This window comes from Cygnus atratus, chromosome 24 (assembly GCF_013377495.2).
Source record: "Cygnus atratus isolate AKBS03 ecotype Queensland, Australia chromosome 24, CAtr_DNAZoo_HiC_assembly, whole genome shotgun sequence".
In the NCBI taxonomy this organism is placed as follows: Eukaryota; Metazoa; Chordata; class Aves; order Anseriformes; family Anatidae; genus Cygnus; species Cygnus atratus.
The window spans coordinates 4,497,433-4,515,556 of record NC_066385.1 but is presented as its reverse complement, the minus strand read 5'-3'; the positions used below and the strand labels follow the sequence as shown (position 1 = coordinate 4,515,556).

The following is an 18,124-nucleotide window of genomic DNA, read 5'->3' as shown; positions in this document are numbered from 1 at the left end:
TGGACAGAATTGGTGCGAGCATTTCAGTTTTGCCTTTGGTGTAGAACTCGCTTGGGCACCACAAGCAGCTCGTGCGTTTTTCGGACAAAAAACCTTAGTGGCAGAGTTCCTGCAGCCCTGGATCCTGCTGCTGGCCACCGCAGGGGTGCTGCTGGTGCAGGTTTGTCCCCGTGGGACAGCTGCAGCGATGCCCCCGCTCCGGGTGGCCGAGGGGGGACCGCTGGCTGGCCGCTTGCTTCTTGCTCCCTCCTGGACCCCATCCCTGCATCCCCCGTGTGGGGACGTGCCTAATGATGTTTTGTTGTAGATAAGGTGTTTTTTAAAGGTTCTAAATCATTTGCTTGTTACTAACCTGGCTTGCAAAATTTTTGCCCTTGAGAGAAAGAAATGAGATGCTGAGAAAATAAATGGAGTTTGTGCAGAGAACGCAAGGGAGAATTAATGTTGGTGATTCATTTGAGAAGCTGTACTTTGGAATTGTCTTCTCCTTCCCACATATGAGTCAGTCAATTGGTATTATGTCTTTCTCCAAAAATCCTGATGAGTTTTGCTGTGTGGGAATAAAAGCTACGATACAACCTTTTTTCTTTTTAATATCGCAGAGTTCGGTGTTCATTTAGCAGAACTGACTGTGGATCCTCAGGGTGCCCTGGCCATCCGTCAGGTAAGTTTACCCAAAACTGGAAAAATCAGTTCACTGGTAACTTCCTTGGTTTGCAGAATGTCCTACAGCGTTTCCAGGTGGAGAATTGAAGGTAGTTTTCCATCGTCATTCTCCATTTACGATTAAATTCCTGCAGAATTGACACTTTCAATATATCCAGATGTTGTAAGCTTTCCTTTTTTGAAATTAGTGCTTTTTGGACTTGGTAAACCTGGTGCTGGGATGGCAGCGTGCTGGGTGTGGGCACTTGGGGAGCCTGCTAGGTGGACAGCAGGCATCAGCAAGCAGAAGTGCAGCCTGTCTTCGCAGCGGTTTTTGTGCAGGTGTTTTCCTCCTTGAAAAAGAGGTTTGGGCTCTGTATTTCTGTACTTACCACGTGGCCATATCTCGTGCCTCCTTAGGGGTGAGAAAATAAAGTTGTCTTATTGTGTTAGTACTGTACAGGCCATCATTGTGCAAGAAACAACCGTCGGTTCATCTTACTGCAGGGGGCTTTTTCTCCATTTCACAAAGATTTTTGCATTTTGGCAAGGGCTGTCACCCCTCCGAAAGCAGCACGTGGGATGGAAGGCTGAGCAAATGGGGCAGGGGTGATCCTGGCCGTGGTTGCAAGATTTGTTACTGACTTGTGACTTCTCTTCTAATACAGCTAGCGTCTGTCATTTTGAAACAGTATGTGGAAACTCATTGGTGTTCTCAGTCAGAAAAGTTCAGACCTCCAGAGACCACAGAAAGGGTAAGATTTGACTCCACATTGTCTGCTTCAAGATGTTTTATCCATCAAGAATATTAACTCTGTAGTTGGCTTTAAAAGTGTCATTGCCCTTGTGTGTTACAAGAGATTAATGGCTTCAGTTAAGGTTTTCTGACATTTTCCACTTCAAAAATGTGTTTTCAGTCGCTTGAAACCATGCTAGACTAAGGATGCTTGGGCTGATTTGTGTAAGAGAAGTTCAACCATAATGTTTCTGTCATTCTGAGAGCAAAACTAAAGGAAACCTGCTTTGAAAGTTTTAAAAGTAGTAATTCTGGCAGTCTTTTTTCAGGTATTTGCTGGATCCTGTGTTTTCCAGCTTGGGACTTACAGGCTGCTTTCCCATGACAAATTTCAGTTCAAAGGTCTGCTGGGTTTCCTTCAAAATCTGTTCAGTAGAAGTATGTAATAGCTAAAATGGTCAAAGTTTCCAGCCCTTTGACTGTTGGCTAGACCATCCTTCACATCTAGGGTGTGATTCATCCCATCCAGAGATGGTTCCTTGAAACAGATCCTGTGAATTATGCCCCAGAAGTGCTGGCTTGATTTCTTCTGTCCCTTCAGGGTTGGGTGATCAGTTCTACTTTACCAAATCTTCCAAAGTAAGCAAACATAGTCCCTGACATCAGAACTGCCAATTGTCTTAACTAACCCTGGATGTCTTCCACCCGTATCTACATCCCATCTAATTGCAACTGGGAGCTGGGAAAGGCTGTTTACTGTATGCTTGGCCGAGTGCTCTGCATGAAGAGAGTGCTACTTCACAACACGCCCTGCAGTTTTCCATTAAAAAAAAATACAGTGTAAACTTTTGTTATCTCATGAGCGTTGGTTTTGTAAAGCTGACATTGAATCAGCATCAGGATATGGTCTATATACGAGTCTATATATTTTCAAATTCCCTTACGTTTGAGGATGTGTTTTGCTAACTAATGTTATTTTCTACAGGCAAAAGTTGCAATTAGGGAGCTCCTACCCAACGGGCTGAGAGAATCGATCAGCAAAGTGCGCTCGAGCGTTGCCTATGCAGTGTCAGCAATCGCCCATTGGGACTGGCCTGAAGCCTGGCCCGAGCTGTTCAACCTCTTGATGGAGATGCTGGTTAGTGGGGATGTGAATGCAGTGCACGGAGCCATGAGAGTACTTACAGGTACGGGTATGTGAGAGCATGAGATTTTTCTGCTGGCCATTAGGGATTACCATTATGTAGGCCAGACAAAACTGATCCAGTCAAGTATAAATCAATGTTTCCAATGTGTTTAGTGTTTCCCAGAAATTCTCCGTTTTGTTGCTACAAATTTGTTTTCCTACAAGAACTTATTTCTGTTTTTCCACCTCCTAGAGTTTACACGAGAAGTGACAGACACACAGATGCCGCATGTTGCTCCTGTTATTCTTCCAGAGATGTACAAAATTTTCACAATGGCTGAGGTATGATCTTCACCATTAAGTTGGTACTGAATTGTGTTCGTGGGAACATTTCTTGGAGCACAGAAATACCAGGTTTAATGGTTAAACTATAGCACAGTAAGAGACTTAAAGAGTTCTCTCAATAATGTGGTAATTCATGAGAGCTAACGTTTCAATAGAACTTCCGAAGCTAGTAATAAAAGAGAATAAAAGCAAAAAATAAATACAATTAAAAGAAGAAAACTAAAGGATAACTTAAAACTAACATATCTCATGTTCCTGATCTACTTACATTTTTTTCTAGGTATATGGTATTCGCACAAGGTCACGTGCAGTGGAGATATTTACCACCTGTGCCCACATGATCTGTAACATGGAGGAGCTGGAAAAGGCAAGAGTGTAACATCCCCTGCAACATATATTGAATTCAAACTGAGCAAGGCTTTAAATAATTGTTAATATGAAAATGAAACCCCGGGAGAATTAGATGCCATCAACTGTAATTTTGGGGGAGAGGGTGTAATTTAATACATGTAAAGTGGCTCGCTCCCTCATCTACATGCATGCCTTGAAACTGTGACTTGGTTTCCATAACTAAGTGTAACTTGTGACAGATCAACAGATAAGCACGTAAGAGCTCAGAGAAGGGGAGTCAGTGTGAGGAGGAGATGGTGCATCATCCCTTTGTTTGGAAATCCCAGTTGCCAGGTGGACTGTGTGTCCTAACTAACCTCCCCACCTGGGCAGTCTGGGTTTTGATAGCTGGTTTTTTGGCCCTCGGATTAGGCATTGGTTACAAGCTCTGCTACTTAATCGATTGCTTCAACATACATCAGCTCTTTGTTCCCAAAGGGGCGTTGGAAACCAAACAAAAATTTTAGGATAGCAGTTAAGATAAAAAACACTACATGGTCAAGCAGCTTTATACACATGTGGATCTCCTGTCTAGCTGAGTACATCTGTTTTTTTAAATGGCCTCTGACCGGTGGGTTTTCCAGCACTCCCCAGGCGCTGAATAACTCTTTCCAACTTTTTGGAGATGGGAACAACTTATTCTAGCATCTGGTTTTCTGAGTCCATGCTGAGTGTCTCTCTCTGCTGTTTCCTTCCTGTTTGCACAGGGAGGAATTCAGTCCGGACTTTTGGGAAGTTCTGATAATTACAGCGTATCTCTGCTGCACTGGCAAGGTTACTTACCCAACACCATATTGTCGCTGGTACCAGTATCCAAAAGGCAGCAGTGTTTTTTAGCTCCCCACTGTCTTATTCTAGGGGGGGGCTAAAAGCGTCCTTTACATTATATACAAAAATTTTTTTTTCAGGTCACTTTTGAGACACATACAAGGAGAGATAATCCTTGTATAAATTGCTAAAGTGGTATTTTGTAGTTAATTTAAACATTCATCTTAAATGCCTTAGATAAGGAGTTATAATGAAAATTCTCAATAAAAATATTTTTGTCCACTATTACTTGCTTGGCCAAGGAGTGCTTTGACATCTGGAAAAATACTTCCTGCATTTTCCTAGGGAGAATCATCCCAGTAATCTTGAGGCCAGCTGTTGGTACTCAGCTCAGCAAGAGCTTGTTTGGTTTGTGGGAGGGTGGCTCAAAAGAGAGATAAATGCTGTCCTCAGGGCTCAGCATTAATTGTGCGTGAGCTGGTCACCCCGGGTCTCCTTTGTGGTCGAGGGGTCTGGGCAGGAGGGTGCAGGGCGTGATTTGTCTAATCAGGCGGAGGTGCCTGCGTCGGGAGGACGTGCACTGCTCCTGAGACTCCTGGCTGGCTTGTCTGGGTCTCTGTTTGGAGTCTGAGGCGAATGGCTTCGATGCAGGTGTGTGCTTTGCAGCAGTCTGGGCCGCGTGGTTTTGAAGGTGGGATTCAGCTGAGATCAGTTCCCAGCACGAGGAGAGAGCCAGTGACATCCGAAACAAGTGGCATTGTAACTGCGTTCTGCAGTTGTCCTGAGTCCCTCTGGGTTTGTAGCAGAAAAACACAATTTCTCTTATTTCTGGTGCTTTCCTTGTCAGACGGGGGAGATCTGTACCTCGAAATGACCTGTGCTTGCACTGATTTTTACCAGGGTGCGGCCAAAGTCCTGATTTTTCCTGTGGTGCAGCAGTTCACGGAGGCTTTCGTTCAGGCCCTGCAAATGCCTGATGGACCCACATCAGACAGTGGATTTAAGATGGAAGTCTTAAAGGTAAGTCAGTTAAGACTGATTCAATAACAATCAAATACAAATACACTGTCAGGTGTGCCGGAAAACAGAGAAACTTGAGTGTGCGTCACCTCTTCTGGTACTGCTTGTCTTAGGAAATATGAAGGTTTTTGTTTTGGCTCCCAGTGCCATACAACGTTGAAATAATTCTGCCTGTAGTGTAGATGCCTCTGAGATCCATAAGTCTTTGTTGTTTACTGATCTGAGACACCTTGCATGCATTGTGTTCGGACGCTGCTCAGTGGTTACAGTTCTGTCCTTCCTAAACCAGCTGCAGAATTCTGCTGCAATGAGGCTTTGGGAGCTTGTTTTGTGTAGGTGCTTTTCTAGAACTTGCCTATTCTTTAATATTAAATTGTCTCTGCAAAATGGAGTTGGAAAGTCTTTGTATTCTCTCAGTTTCCTTACAAGAGAAAGGAAACTGGGTTGCAGAGCTCTGTGTGTATAGCTTGGTGCCTGGGGATGAGAGTGCCAGTGTAGGCATGGTGAGCCCTTCAGCTGCTGGGGGAGCACTGGACTTGTAGGGTCTGCTGCCTGCAACGTGGGAGAGAAAAGAGGAGCTCAGAAACAGAAGTTGCAGAATCAAATCTAGGTTTTCATTTACTTGCACATGTGCTGGGGTAAGTTGCTTGGGTCACAGGGTACAGGTTTATGAAGGTGCTGCTCAGCACCTAAGCCCATTCAGCCACATTCCTGAAGAAAAAATAAGGAAGAGTTACTGAAAACAAGCATCACGTTTTTCATAATTATTAGCTTTACACTGGAGCCATGAAAATAAGTGCTGGGAGCTGCAGAAGGATACTATCGTATTATACAAACTAGCAGCTATTAAGTTCTGTGTTGTGGAACTTGTTTTCGTAGTCCTGTTAAAGGCACATGTCCCCTGGTACAGCATCCTATCGCTTCCCCTCCTGTTGCCTTTCCTCAGTAAGGTTGCAGGTTTTGTAGACTGGAAACAGGAGGAACACGTTCCTCACTGTGCAGCACCAAATGGAAGGGAGCTTGGGCTGGGATGTTGGCAGGTTTTGTTGAGAGTGTCTCTTGTGGTGGTTTTTCCTTCGTTGTGAGAAGTGCATGTTTCATGCTGCTGTCTCCGTTGGCTGTGCAAAACAGCAAAGCTAACATAAAGGGAATGCGCTGGGATACTCTGCAGCGTAACCTCTGAACAGGCTCCGGCTCAAGAATGTGTGAATCTCTGATTCCAGATACTTGCATTTGGATTTTTAGTAGTAGAGCAAGTTTTCAGCCTACACTGAAAGCAGTTGTGGTTGGTAGTTTCACTGTAAACGTAGACCAGTCCTTCTGTTCACGTTACTTTCATACATTCTGCATCAGGCTGGAGCCTTTTTTGTTATTTACATAATTGCTTGCAGAAACTGGAGCTATTTCTACTTTGCCTGCACTGACATACAGCAGGAATCTCTTGTAAGATGTGGCAGGCTGGGAAAGTATTTGAGAAAATGTCATCATGTTCTTGCTCTGTTCCTTAATTGTGTGTGGGCATCGGCTTTTGGCCGTTGTTGGATACAGGTGCAGGACTTGGATCTGAATACACTGTTCTCGTGCCGAGTGGTATTGATGGCAGCAGAAAATCAGTACAAATTTAAACAGTAAATTTCGGAGATTGTCTGCTGACAAGTGGTTTGTAGCAGGCTTTTTGTGAGGAGATGAGTATCCTGGCTGTTGGCTCAGGGCAATTCATGATTTTGTCACTTAGGGTTTCTAAGCTAATGATACCAATTTTCTAAGGCAAAAGGGGATTCAAGTGTAAGACCAATAAATTGCCTTTCCTTCTAGGAAAGTGTATTTTATAGTCATTGTAGTGCAGAAGTGAGAGACCTCAAGAGATCAGTTAAGCCAGCTCTACAGATGAGATCATTATAGGAACCCCTTGAAATGCAGATGCGATGGGAGAGGGAATCGAGACTTTTTTTGGTAATAAATTTTCAACCAGATGCAAACTCAGTCTTTTTTTTAACTCCCCTCAGTGTAAGTGCTAGGAAGCAAATGACAGGAAGATTTTTTTTCTTTCCAGTCTCTTGAGAGCCGTGTACTCCAAGGTGCATGGAAATCTCAGGGGAACTCAGAGGCAGCGCTGACCTAAAATGTACTTTCCATCTAAGAACATTATGCAGGACGGTGTCAAAAACTTTTCTGAATTATGCTGAAGTGTACACATCTGCCTGATCCCCTAGGGCAGTTATCCAGTTTAAGAAAGTTAAGTAGGTTGGATCGCATCGGGGTGAGACCACTGTTTGTTAATTTGTCCCAAATCTTTCCAAGTGTAGTCATGGGTTTAGAACAAGTTATCAGCAGGAAAGTGCCTTTAACCCTTGTAGGATGTGTAGAAGGATTGTCCAGAACAAAAGTATTTTCAACCAGAATAAAATACCCGTAGTGTAGTTCATTGCTTTGTTGTTTGGTATTTTAGCATGAATTAAATTGCTGTCTCTGAGGCTCGAGGATCTGCAGCTCCATGATCCTTGCATCCCAGTTCCAATGTTGTTGTTGAACATGCCACTGCTGATTGTTTTGAGAGAAACAGCATAATTAAACATGGCAAGTAATAGAGTTGAGGCAAATTTCGTAACATGGGAATACAGATATGATTTATTTGGTATGCAGTGATTATATCAAGAGCACCAATTAACCAACGGTCTAAAGCATCTGACAACCTTGCTGTAGTGCTGCTTATGTGTAAAATTTGCTCCTTTGACACCTGTTGGGTATGAAAAGTCATGCTCACGCTTCTGCTGTTTGAACAGGTAATTAGGTACAAAAACTAATTAATCACAACTTGTTTGTTCTTACATGGAAGACAAAGTTGTAGTCAATTGTTTGGAGGCAAATTTCTTCAGCTTATGAGCAAAGGACATTAAGTGCACCTGCTGCACTTGAGCTGAACATTCAGCTCTCCTGCTGCTGGCGAGTGTGTGTTAAGCTTTTATCCACGCGTTTGGGATTCCTTCTCTGCAGTGTGCTGGATTCTGTCTAAAGAAGCAAGTGGGATTTGAAGCAAGCAAAAGAAAGGGCTTTAATGCAGAGCTATTAGAGGTGATTTTAAAGAGATGCTGAACAATTAGTCGAGATAAAGCTGGCTGTTGGCTGGCAGAGTGGCTGAAAGGGGTTAAGGAGCTGCCTTACTGCACCCCCGTGGTGATGTCTGAGTCCCTGCAGTGACTCTGGCTGCAGGTGTGGGTGCAGCCAGTTACTGCCTGGCTTGGCTGTAACTTCTCCCCAGGGCTGCTCTCAGTGAGTTCTCCCAGCCTGTCCTCACGTCCGGGATTGCCCCAGCCCAGGTGCAGCACCTCGCACCTGGACTTGTTGAACCTCATTAGGTTCACGTGGGCCCACTTCTCCAGCCTGCCCAGGTCCCTTTGGATGGCATCCCTTCCTTCTGGTGTATGGACTGCACCACTCAGCTTGGTGTCATCTGCAAATTCACTGAGGGTGCACTTGGTCCCACTGTCTGTGTTGTTGATAAAGATATTAAACAACACCGGTTCCAGGACAGACCCCTGAGGGACACGGCCCATCAGCAGCCTCCACCTTATCTCCATTAATGTACCCAATGCTACAAAAAAAAAAAACAAACTAGAAAAACTGTTGAGTTTAATGTCAGGTAAGCAGAAACAAACACCCATATGTCTTGTAGTGTCAGGCAGTTTGGGAGGGACTCTTCTGTAACTAATACAAAATAACAGGAGCTGCACACCTGTGGGAAGAGACAGCGTATGCTAGGTGAAGTAGGAGTTCAGTGACTCCCAAAGGATCCAAAAACTTTTTGGCAAGCGTTAGTGAAAGGGCTCCCCTAAATCAGCGTGGTCAGCTTCGTGAAACCCCCCAGGCACAATCTGCTGTAGGGCAGCTAAGCGTCCCCTGGGATAGGTGTGTTGGGCTGGTAGTCACATGTGTCTGCAGGTTGAAATGGGTGAGAACCGATCTGGGGGGTTTCCATCGTACCTGTTGCCTGGATGTGCAAACAGGTAGCTTGCTTGCATGGGGGGAATAGGCAGGGGTCTGGTGTTACTTGGTAGTCGAGTTCCTTTTCTGGGACAAGATAGCTTCCAGATGGCAGTTGTGTTCAGACAGTGGCATACTTCGATTGGAGTCTGTAGTATTACAGATCTTATCACCCAGTTATTGCATTGTCTTCGTTTCCAGAGTTGTACATCTCGTATCATCCCTTCGATTCCCTGCAGAAGAGCAAATAAGAAGAGAGGTCTGTTTGTCAGAGTTTGTGCACGAGGTGGGACTGCATGGTCAGGAGTGACAGGAGGAGGCCTTGGTGGCAGCAAGGCTTTGGATTGTCTCAGTTGTTAATGAAAGTGCAGCCTGTGAGCTGAGTGTTTTGATGGTCATACCTGGTTTCCCTTCTGATTGATGCTTTTCTTTCGTTCCAGGCTGTGACGGCACTAGTGAAGAACTACCCGAAGCACATGGTTTCGTCGATGCAGCAGATCCTGCCCATCGTCTGGAATACCCTTACGGAAAGCGCCGCCTTATATCCTTTGCAGTGAATGGTTTTAACTCGATTAGACCAAGACAAACTGTCTCCTACGCCACGAGGACCAGAACTACGAGTCTGTTGGATAGATTTACTGGATATCTGTTACTTCAGTAGGCTCCATAAAGTTTCTTTTGGCTTACATCAACTCTGATGAATGAAGTGAGCACCAAGAGTACTCTGGCTGTAGAACTGTGGCCCATCTGCATTATTTCTGGTACTATTCACTGAAAATTGCCTTCTTAAAAAGATGTCCCAGGTTGGATGAGGCCCCGGGCAACCTGATCTAGTGGGTGGCATCCCTGCCCATAGCAGGGGGTTGGAACTGGGTGGTCTTTAAGGGCCCTTCCAACCCAAGCTGCTCTATGATGCTATGTCTAGTCACGATGTAAAGACTTGAAAGGAGAATCTACAGTATCCCTTGCTGCAGCAGTACGAATGAGTGGTTATGCTTGCTGCAGAAGTTGAATTTGATTTGCATTTTGAATGTTATCACTTAGTCATTACTTTGCTGCACAATCTGCTATGTTAAAGAGGTATTCTGTTGGTAGTTTTCCCAGGACTTGCAAACCGACAAGTCAAATCTTTCCCTGTTGTTAATCCAGAAGTTGCTGGTTTAGCTTTTTATAGCGAGGCAGTAAATTGTAAAATACTGAGCCTTCTTGTAGCTTTCTGTGAGCTTTTTGAATTGGCACCAGGACTGGGCGCTGTGTTGCAGTAATAACACAAGGGTTGACTGCGTTTTTCCTCTGTAATCTAATAAGCATGGCTGTTCTCCTAGAGATCACAGATCTAGACCTTTTCATACCAAAGTTGCCTGGACAGTCTTTTGTTTCACAATCCTACTGCATTTTTTTTTTAAAGACACCTGTTAAAACACAAGGAGCTGGTTGTTAAATTGCTGATAATGTATTTCTTCACCTCCAGTCCTGACTCCCACTGCAGTTCTGCTGGCAGCTGAGCTGACAAAATAGTTTTTGTTTGCAAAAGGGGAGTCTTGTCCTTCCTTCCCTTGTGTTTGCTCTGGCATGTGTTGGATCTATCGGCTCACTATCCCAGAAGAATCCTCCTTCCTCTCCGCCCCCAGGTTAGTTTTCTGCCACCTCCCAGCGCAGCAGCAGAGCCAGCACTAGGCAGCGCGTGGGAGCACGGCGTGGCTCCTCACCCTCGGCAGCACTGAAGTCTAGAATTGGCTCCTTGTCCCCTGGGAAGGTTGAGTCTGAGTGGTTCCATTCTGGAAAAGTTTAAATATAGGTGAAGTTTTGGGTTACCTTGGAGGATTTGGTTTACGTGTATCAAATTATCTTGGGGACGCTGTCAAGTGATGGAGAAATGGTCTCTGAAGCTGGGCAGTGGACAAAGTCAGGAACTCCTGTGGCTTGTCTTCCATTTGAAGCACAAGACTATGTGCAAGTCAATGTTTTTTAAGAAAGAAAACATCTCAGTTAATGGGAATTTTAATTCCTAAGTAGATGCAGCTCCTCAGAAACGTGCATGTTTGCTTAACTCCATCTACTTATGTGAGAACAGAAGTAAATTATACAGAGGAGGTGGAGGATCCGGTGGATTCCGATGGTAAGAACTTGTTCAACTGCACTTCTGAGCTCTCTTCTGAAGAGGAATGAACTTACCTAAATACTACTGTTGCCAAAACAGTTGCAGAAACACCTTAGGAGTTTGTGATAATGTACATTTATGCTGTTACGACACTGTCCATCACTTCTTTCCAAGTTTCATTTGACTGTGATCAATGAAGCTGCATAATTTAAGGTTTCTAATGACTTAAGGAGTGAGGCTTACAGCAATTTTGAGGTAAAAGTGATGGGACAAAAGAAAACCAAACAGGTTTTAGGTTGGGCTTGATCATTTTTAATGAGGGGTGTGCAGTGATGTGGGAAAAGAGCAGAAAGTGATGAGGTCAGACATCCTCCTGGGGCTGCTGCTGTCCTTGCTAGTACAGGAGTAAGAATAAACATCACCCCGCCAGACAGCTTAACAGTCTGTAATTATATTTGACACCCATTTTTACCTTTCTGTATGTTGGCATATTCAGTCGTGTTGCTTTTTTCACTTTGTTCAGGTGAAGTATTGGGATTTGAAAATCTAGTGTTCAGCATATTTGAATTTGTTCATGCCTTGTTGGAAAACAACAAATTTAAGAGCACGGTGAAGAAGGCTTTGCCAGAGCTGATCTATTACATCCTCCTTTACATGCAGATCACAGAGGAGCAGGTGAGCATGTTTTTCTTGTGTAGGAAGCAAATGAGATAAGAGATTTAGAACAGTTCATGTCCTAGGAAGTGTTTCAGTGAATGGAAGCTGCTGTAATCTAATAAGCTGTTCTGTCAATTTACTGTGCCAGGAATTAGGGCAGTAGCATCCAGATGTTCCTATAGAGTATAATGTGGACAGCAGATGAAGGAATATGCTGTGAAAATGAGGGTTATTATGCTGAAAGGGATAGCCAGGTTTCTGTGATAGTGAAGGGATTGTGTGAGTAGCATAAAATAGTGTTTACTGAAATTCTTTGTGCCTTCTGGCCTCCCAAGCCTGCGAGCCATCCTCTGTTTCTCTTGTTTAGGCAGGCATGCATAAAAAGAGGCACTCTGTTAAAGATTCATCTGCTTCTCCCATTCCTCATCTATAAATAAAGCCGTGTAACATTGATTCGAGGTCAGTCATTAGTTTGTCAAATTCTGATTTCAAATGAGAAGCAGTAGAGCAAGGTGAACGCAGAACAGAGCAGGCCTCCTCTTTTCAAAGGTTTCTCTGATAGAATGTGAGAAAAATCAGCTATAGAAAATGACAGAGAAATTCTGAAAGTAGTTTTGGCAAAAATTAGGTTACTGGGAACAGAAAAGCTATCTTTTACACTTGTTTTTCTGAATTTGTTATCCACCCTGTCCTTGTCTCCTTTCTGTTCCAGATAAAAGTTTGGACTGCAAATCCACAACAGTTTGTGGAGGATGAAGATGATGATACTTTTTCATATACAGTGAGGATTGCTGCACAAGATCTGTTGCTGGTATGAAAGGTGTTCCACATTTAGAAGCAACCGAAATAACAATAATAAATAATAAATTTAGCTTTATGTGGGGCATTTGGAGAAAAGTCCAACTTCTTAAAGTCTGTGCAATTAAACATTATTATTTCTTTCTGTGCAGGCTGTGGCTGCTGATTTCCAGAATGAAAGTGCAACTGCTTTGGCTGCAGCAGCTACAAGGCATTTGCAGGAAGCTGAGCAGGCTAAAAACAATGGTGCTGAGCACTGGTAAGGAGATGGGGCGGCAGGGAATGACAGTGGTAAAAGTGGCAGGCTGTTTTGGAGTGCTGAGTGCAGCATAAGTCAATCACATTTTCTTTTTGTGGCATTACTGCTGATGGGCAAGGATTTCATTTGAGAACTTCTGATTAGAACAAGAAAAAGAAAGTACAGCAGCTCTCAGACCAGATGCAGAACTCTTCATGTGGCAGACTTTCATCCACTCCTAACACAAGCTGTGTGTCCCAGGCTCCCTCCCTCCAGGTCCCTGACAGTTTCTTGAAACATGTCATTGGAAGCTGTTATTGATTATATGTGATCTGAAGAGATGTTGACAGTACCTTCACTTTCTGTTCAGTTAAATGGGCTCAGAATTTCAGGCATATCTTTTTTTTTTTTTTTTTAAGTGATATAAAGAGGAGATTTAGGTGCTATATGCAAATACGTGTGTTCAATTTGAGAACTTTAAAGTCACGATTTTTAATGTTACTTGGGGATAGGAAAACACTCAGTTGAAAGGGTACCTGATTGCTGTTCCGTAACTGTTCTCTCCTGGTTTTACAGTGCATTAGTTCAGTGTTTGTGTTGATCTGAAGATCAGTGTCTGAATAGCCAGTCTGTATAGTGAGCACCAACTGAATGCCTGAGCAGTCAGACATTGAGTCCCTGTCTGCCTTGAATGTGATAAATTGTAAAGGAGGTTATTTACTTCATAAACAAAACCAAGGAGGAGTGTTATTTGCCCATAACCCTGTTTCCTCCTAATTAACAAAATGTAATTTAAAAATAAACTTCTTAAAATCATTGAAGTACTGGGTATCGTAGTGCTTCTGCACATAAAATAATCAAGCAAGACACAGCTGGAGACTGAAGACTTCATAGCAAATTCTCATTTCCTTCCTATTTTTTTAAATGGGAGGAGAAGTGGTACAAGAAGTAACGTTTATTGAAACAAAAATGTAGAAAGTAATTGAGAATGCTGCCCATCTTGGGTTAGTTTCCAAGCCCTCAGCTTGTAGAGTTTTGTGAACATTCATTTGTTCCAGAGTCTCTTTAAGTTCTCTTCTTCAGGATCAAGAAAATAGTTGTGGTAGCTTAGACCAAAAAATGAATGTTTTTTCCGTCAGATTTTTTATATATTTATTGAGATGATGGTGTGGGGAAAGCCTAAAAACATCTGAATTCCTTTACAGGTGGAAGATACATGAAGCTTGTATGCTTGCCCTGGGCTCTGTGAAGTCTATTATTACTGACAGTGTGAAGAATGGTCGGATACATTTTGATATGCACGGCTTCCTGACAAACGTGGTTCTTGCAGACCTCAACCTTTCAGGTATGTGGGCGGCCCTGGCCATTAGTCAAGTAACTGCTGAGTGCCTTGGAAATCTCTTACAAATGGAAGTGTCTGGTGAATTAGGTTGCTGTGTGCATGTGGTGGTGTGAGTGCAGTTGTGCACATTGTATGTGTTGAAAAGGCATACATTGTGTCTTCTAGATGCATACATGCTACAAAGTCTAATGTAAGTCATTTAAATGTGAACCACTGTTGTAATTTTAAACTCATTAAACTTACGCTAAAACCACTGTTTTGTTTTTGTTTGGTTGGTTTTCTTTTAGTGTCTCCTTTTCTCTTGGGCCGTGCTCTTTGGGCTGCCAGCCGTTTCACAGTGGCGATGTCTCCAGAACTAATCCAGCAGTTCCTGCAAGCTACTGTCAGCGGTCTGCACGAAACCCAGCCGCCTTCTGTCCGAATCTCTGCAGTCAGAGCTATCTGGGGGTAAGCAAATGCGAAGAAGCTCCGAAGTGGTATAAATTACGCTTATAAACGTGGTATTTTAAAATTTAACATTTAAAAAAATGTAACGTGGAATGAATATGAGATTAAAAAGTGTAAATGAGCAGGTTCAAAGTAGACTAACTCTGATGAGGAATAAGAAATTGAGATTCTAAGTTAGCTACAGTAAAATGTTAAAATGGATACAGTTCCAAAGAGAAGCAGAACTAGGGAGTGATAACAACCGTATAAATGAAGTCCAGGTTAGTCCTATGCAGGCACAAAATGGCTGAATAACATAATTTGTCCTTGTGGAGCAAATCAGGGCAATAAGGAACGTTTGCTTTTTTCCATCCTGTTTTTGTAAAGAAGTTATAAAACCTCCTGTTCTACTGGCTCTAAAGCAAAAATTGAAAATTAGTTTTTAAAAACACACACACACACAACCCTACCCCCAACCAACGTGTCTTCTGTTTGCACTGAAATGATACGGACATTTTGTTATTGCTGAAATTGTTTCATCTTTCCTAGCTCGCTTGTAGAACATGGTAATTAAACACTGCGTAAGCAGTGACATTCTTGCTGAGGTTACTTTTTTTCCTAGAGGTGAACCATCAGGGATGGAATGAGGAGGAAGAAATATAGCTGGGAGATCAAGGAAGTAGTAGACTGAAGGGGAAAAGTCCTAGAGGAGTCAGCATAAGGGACGTGCTGTAGTGGGTGACATTGGTGGTAGGGAGATGGTTGGACCGGGTGGTCTTGGAGGGCTTTTCCAACCTTTATGATTCTATGATTTTAAGGAAAAGGAATGGGTGGGGTGAAATATCCATTCATATGTGTAATCCAGTGTTAAATGTATAAATCACTTTAATATATTCTGCACGTTTTTATGTATCTTGTCTAGCTACTGTGACCAGCTGAAGATCTCTGAGAGCACCCACGTGTTGCAGCCTTTCCTTCCTAGCATTCTTGATGGACTGATCCACTTGGCAACTCAGTTCAGTTCGGAGGTCCTCAACCTTGTGATGGAGACGCTGTGCATTGTCTGTACAGTAGACCCAGCATTTACAGCAAGCGTGGAGAACAAAATCTGCCCCTTCACAATTGCAATCTTTTTGAAGTACAGTAATGGTATGCATTTAAATTACATTTTCAAAGTACGGTTGTTTTTGCTAGTGGATCCTGGCCAGGATTATCACTGTGCTGAAAACATAATGAATCAACGTTCATTCAATTATGATTTATATTGTAAAGCTAGAAGAGAAACTTTCTGCTATGCAGATTTGAAATAGCAGTAGCAAAAATTGAGATGTCTTTGTTAGTATGTTTTAGTAAATGGTGCTTTCTCTCTCCAGATCCAGTTGTTGCTTCTCTTGCCCAAGATATCTTTAAGGAGCTAGCTCAGATAGAAGCCTGCCAGGGTCCAATGCAGATGAGGCTAATACCAACTCTTGTCAGCATCATGCAGGCCCCTGCTGACAAGATCCCAGCAGGGCTTTGTGCAGTAAGTGCTATAGCGGTACATGGTCTTAGCTGGAGATGATTCCCTGTTCTTTAACATACAGGATGGCTGGTCTGCAGAGCAGGAAGGCTACTTTTAAAGTGCTTTCGAACAATGACTTCAGTGCTTGGTAGAGGTTTCTTTGTGGAGAGAAGGCAAACTGCAGGTGGGGGGAGATGTTTCCAAAAGTAAACTGTTGCTATGGACTTATTCCAATCTGCAGCATATGCTGAGTTGTTTTGTTTCGCCATAGTCTTGTTTCACCAGTGACAGTCTTTCCTTTTTGGTGGAATGTTCTCCAGCAGGATGTGTAACTACTCCTTACCTTTTTTTTTCTGAGACCTTTTCTGATTGTATAAATTGCTGGAGATAAACTATACAGGTTTGTCACTTCTGTAAAAAGTCCACTTATAAAAGGTTAAGCATTGACTGTATAGAATAATTGTATGGAAGTAAGCCCATAAATACCTTTATCGTATGTTTATAATCTGCCTATTGAGTGGTATTACTGTAACGATCACTAGTAGGTAATTAAATTTAAATCGATATAAGCAAAATTGATCAAGTCAGCTAGAACAGTTCTCTGGCTGTACTGATCACTGTATATCAGGATACTGTACATCCCTGTGGAACTGTTTCCCATATTAAGTTGTTTTAAACTGCTTTTTAATGTTTGAATTGCCTTAAGAACTTCTACAGTGCATAGCATCATGCGTCTGTGTCAGATACTGGGACTGTGGGTGCATGACTCCAGGATCCTGTGATTTTAAAATAAATAACTGGTTTGTCAAGTCAGGCTGCGATGGTAGTACTGGGTCACATCTCTCCTGTTTATGACTTCGGTGCTTGCAGTGCTGACCAATGCTGACTTCACATACTGTGGCTTCTGTTGTAACAGTGCTTTTGTTTGTGTTTTCCTTTCAGACTTCTATTGATATATTGACCACAGTTGTGAGGAACACAAAACCTCCTCTGTCCCAGCTCCTGATCTGCCAAGCATTCCCTGCAGTGGCTCAGTGCAGCCTGAACACAGATGACAATGCTACCATGCAGGTAACACTGCAGGGAGTGGTAAGAACAGCAGGGCTAGGCGAGTTCAAGAGAGGTGACCAAATAAGACAGTTGGCAAAACCTTCAAGGGAGCCCAGGCTTTGCTTGCCCATGGCTATTTTGGCAGCTCCTCAGGAGCTGCCTACAATTTATCTGTAGGCCACCACCTGCAGTTTGTTATTAAAGCATTGCTGTTTGGGTACTTGCAATGACTTTTACCAATCATTCCTTAATTTGGAGGATCAGAGTGAGTAGAGCAGCAGCCTTGATTTTTTTTTTCTCCTATTTTAGGGCTCTGGAGGAGCCCTAAAACTTAAAAAACTTACTGCTTTTCACATTCCTCCGTAATAACATTCATGACACCTAGGAATGGCAGAGGCAGTCTTCAGGAACACTCTCAGGCATGGGGAAGCAAAAGACCTTCTTCTGCACCTTGCTTCTAGCAGTTTTCTCCTGTACTCACATAGGTGGAAAAAGATGGGAAGGAGAGGGCAAACTTCTTCTTGGTTGAGCCACGTATTGAATGGAGGGAGAGTAAGGATTCATCTCACAGTGGTAGTGCTTACCTGAGCTGTGCTTGTTGGCTCTGCTGTAACAGCTCTGCTGTTACCTGGTGATTAGGCAAGCAAGAAAAAAACACACAACTTCTGAAGCTAAAAGTGCAGAGTGCCTTCTCGTTCTGTCTACTAGCTGGCTTCTAAATAACAAAGATAATTTCGTTTCCTTACACAGGGATTTTTTAGTGCAAGATACCCTTTGTCATGTGAACATGGACCATTGCAATGGCTTTCCCTAAATAACATACCAGCAAGAATAGATTAGAGACCAACAAGAAGAAGGTGGAGACCAGTGTACTGGTTGCTGTGCTGGATCTTCATTTTGAGAAGATTTTTTTAAAATTGCAGCTTGGCTGCTGGTTTGTTTTGTTCATGCTATACTTTACTGTCTTCATCTCTCACTTGTTAGAATCTCTTGGAACTTC

General features: G+C 43.0%; 1 protein-coding gene across 1 annotated transcript in view; it reads left to right on the top strand.

The window, feature by feature from the left end:
• The window catches only part of IPO9 (importin 9), a 34,040-nt gene that overhangs the window by 5,605 nt on the left and 10,311 nt on the right, over positions 1–18,124 (top strand). The window contains exons 2-17 of the mRNA XM_035561645.1: positions 603–664; positions 1,314–1,400; positions 2,367–2,568; positions 2,761–2,849; positions 3,133–3,219; positions 4,911–5,030; positions 9,452–9,552; positions 11,072–11,130; positions 11,636–11,787; positions 12,482–12,580; positions 12,720–12,826; positions 14,011–14,150; positions 14,435–14,594; positions 15,496–15,722; positions 15,947–16,095; positions 17,017–17,145. Of these exons, the coding sequence (XP_035417538.1) occupies positions 603–664; positions 1,314–1,400; positions 2,367–2,568; positions 2,761–2,849; positions 3,133–3,219; positions 4,911–5,030; positions 9,452–9,552; positions 11,072–11,130; positions 11,636–11,787; positions 12,482–12,580; positions 12,720–12,826; positions 14,011–14,150; positions 14,435–14,594; positions 15,496–15,722; positions 15,947–16,095; positions 17,017–17,145 (1,970 nt within the window). The remainder of the gene's footprint in view (positions 1–602; positions 665–1,313; positions 1,401–2,366; positions 2,569–2,760; positions 2,850–3,132; positions 3,220–4,910; positions 5,031–9,451; positions 9,553–11,071; positions 11,131–11,635; positions 11,788–12,481; positions 12,581–12,719; positions 12,827–14,010; positions 14,151–14,434; positions 14,595–15,495; positions 15,723–15,946; positions 16,096–17,016; positions 17,146–18,124) is intronic.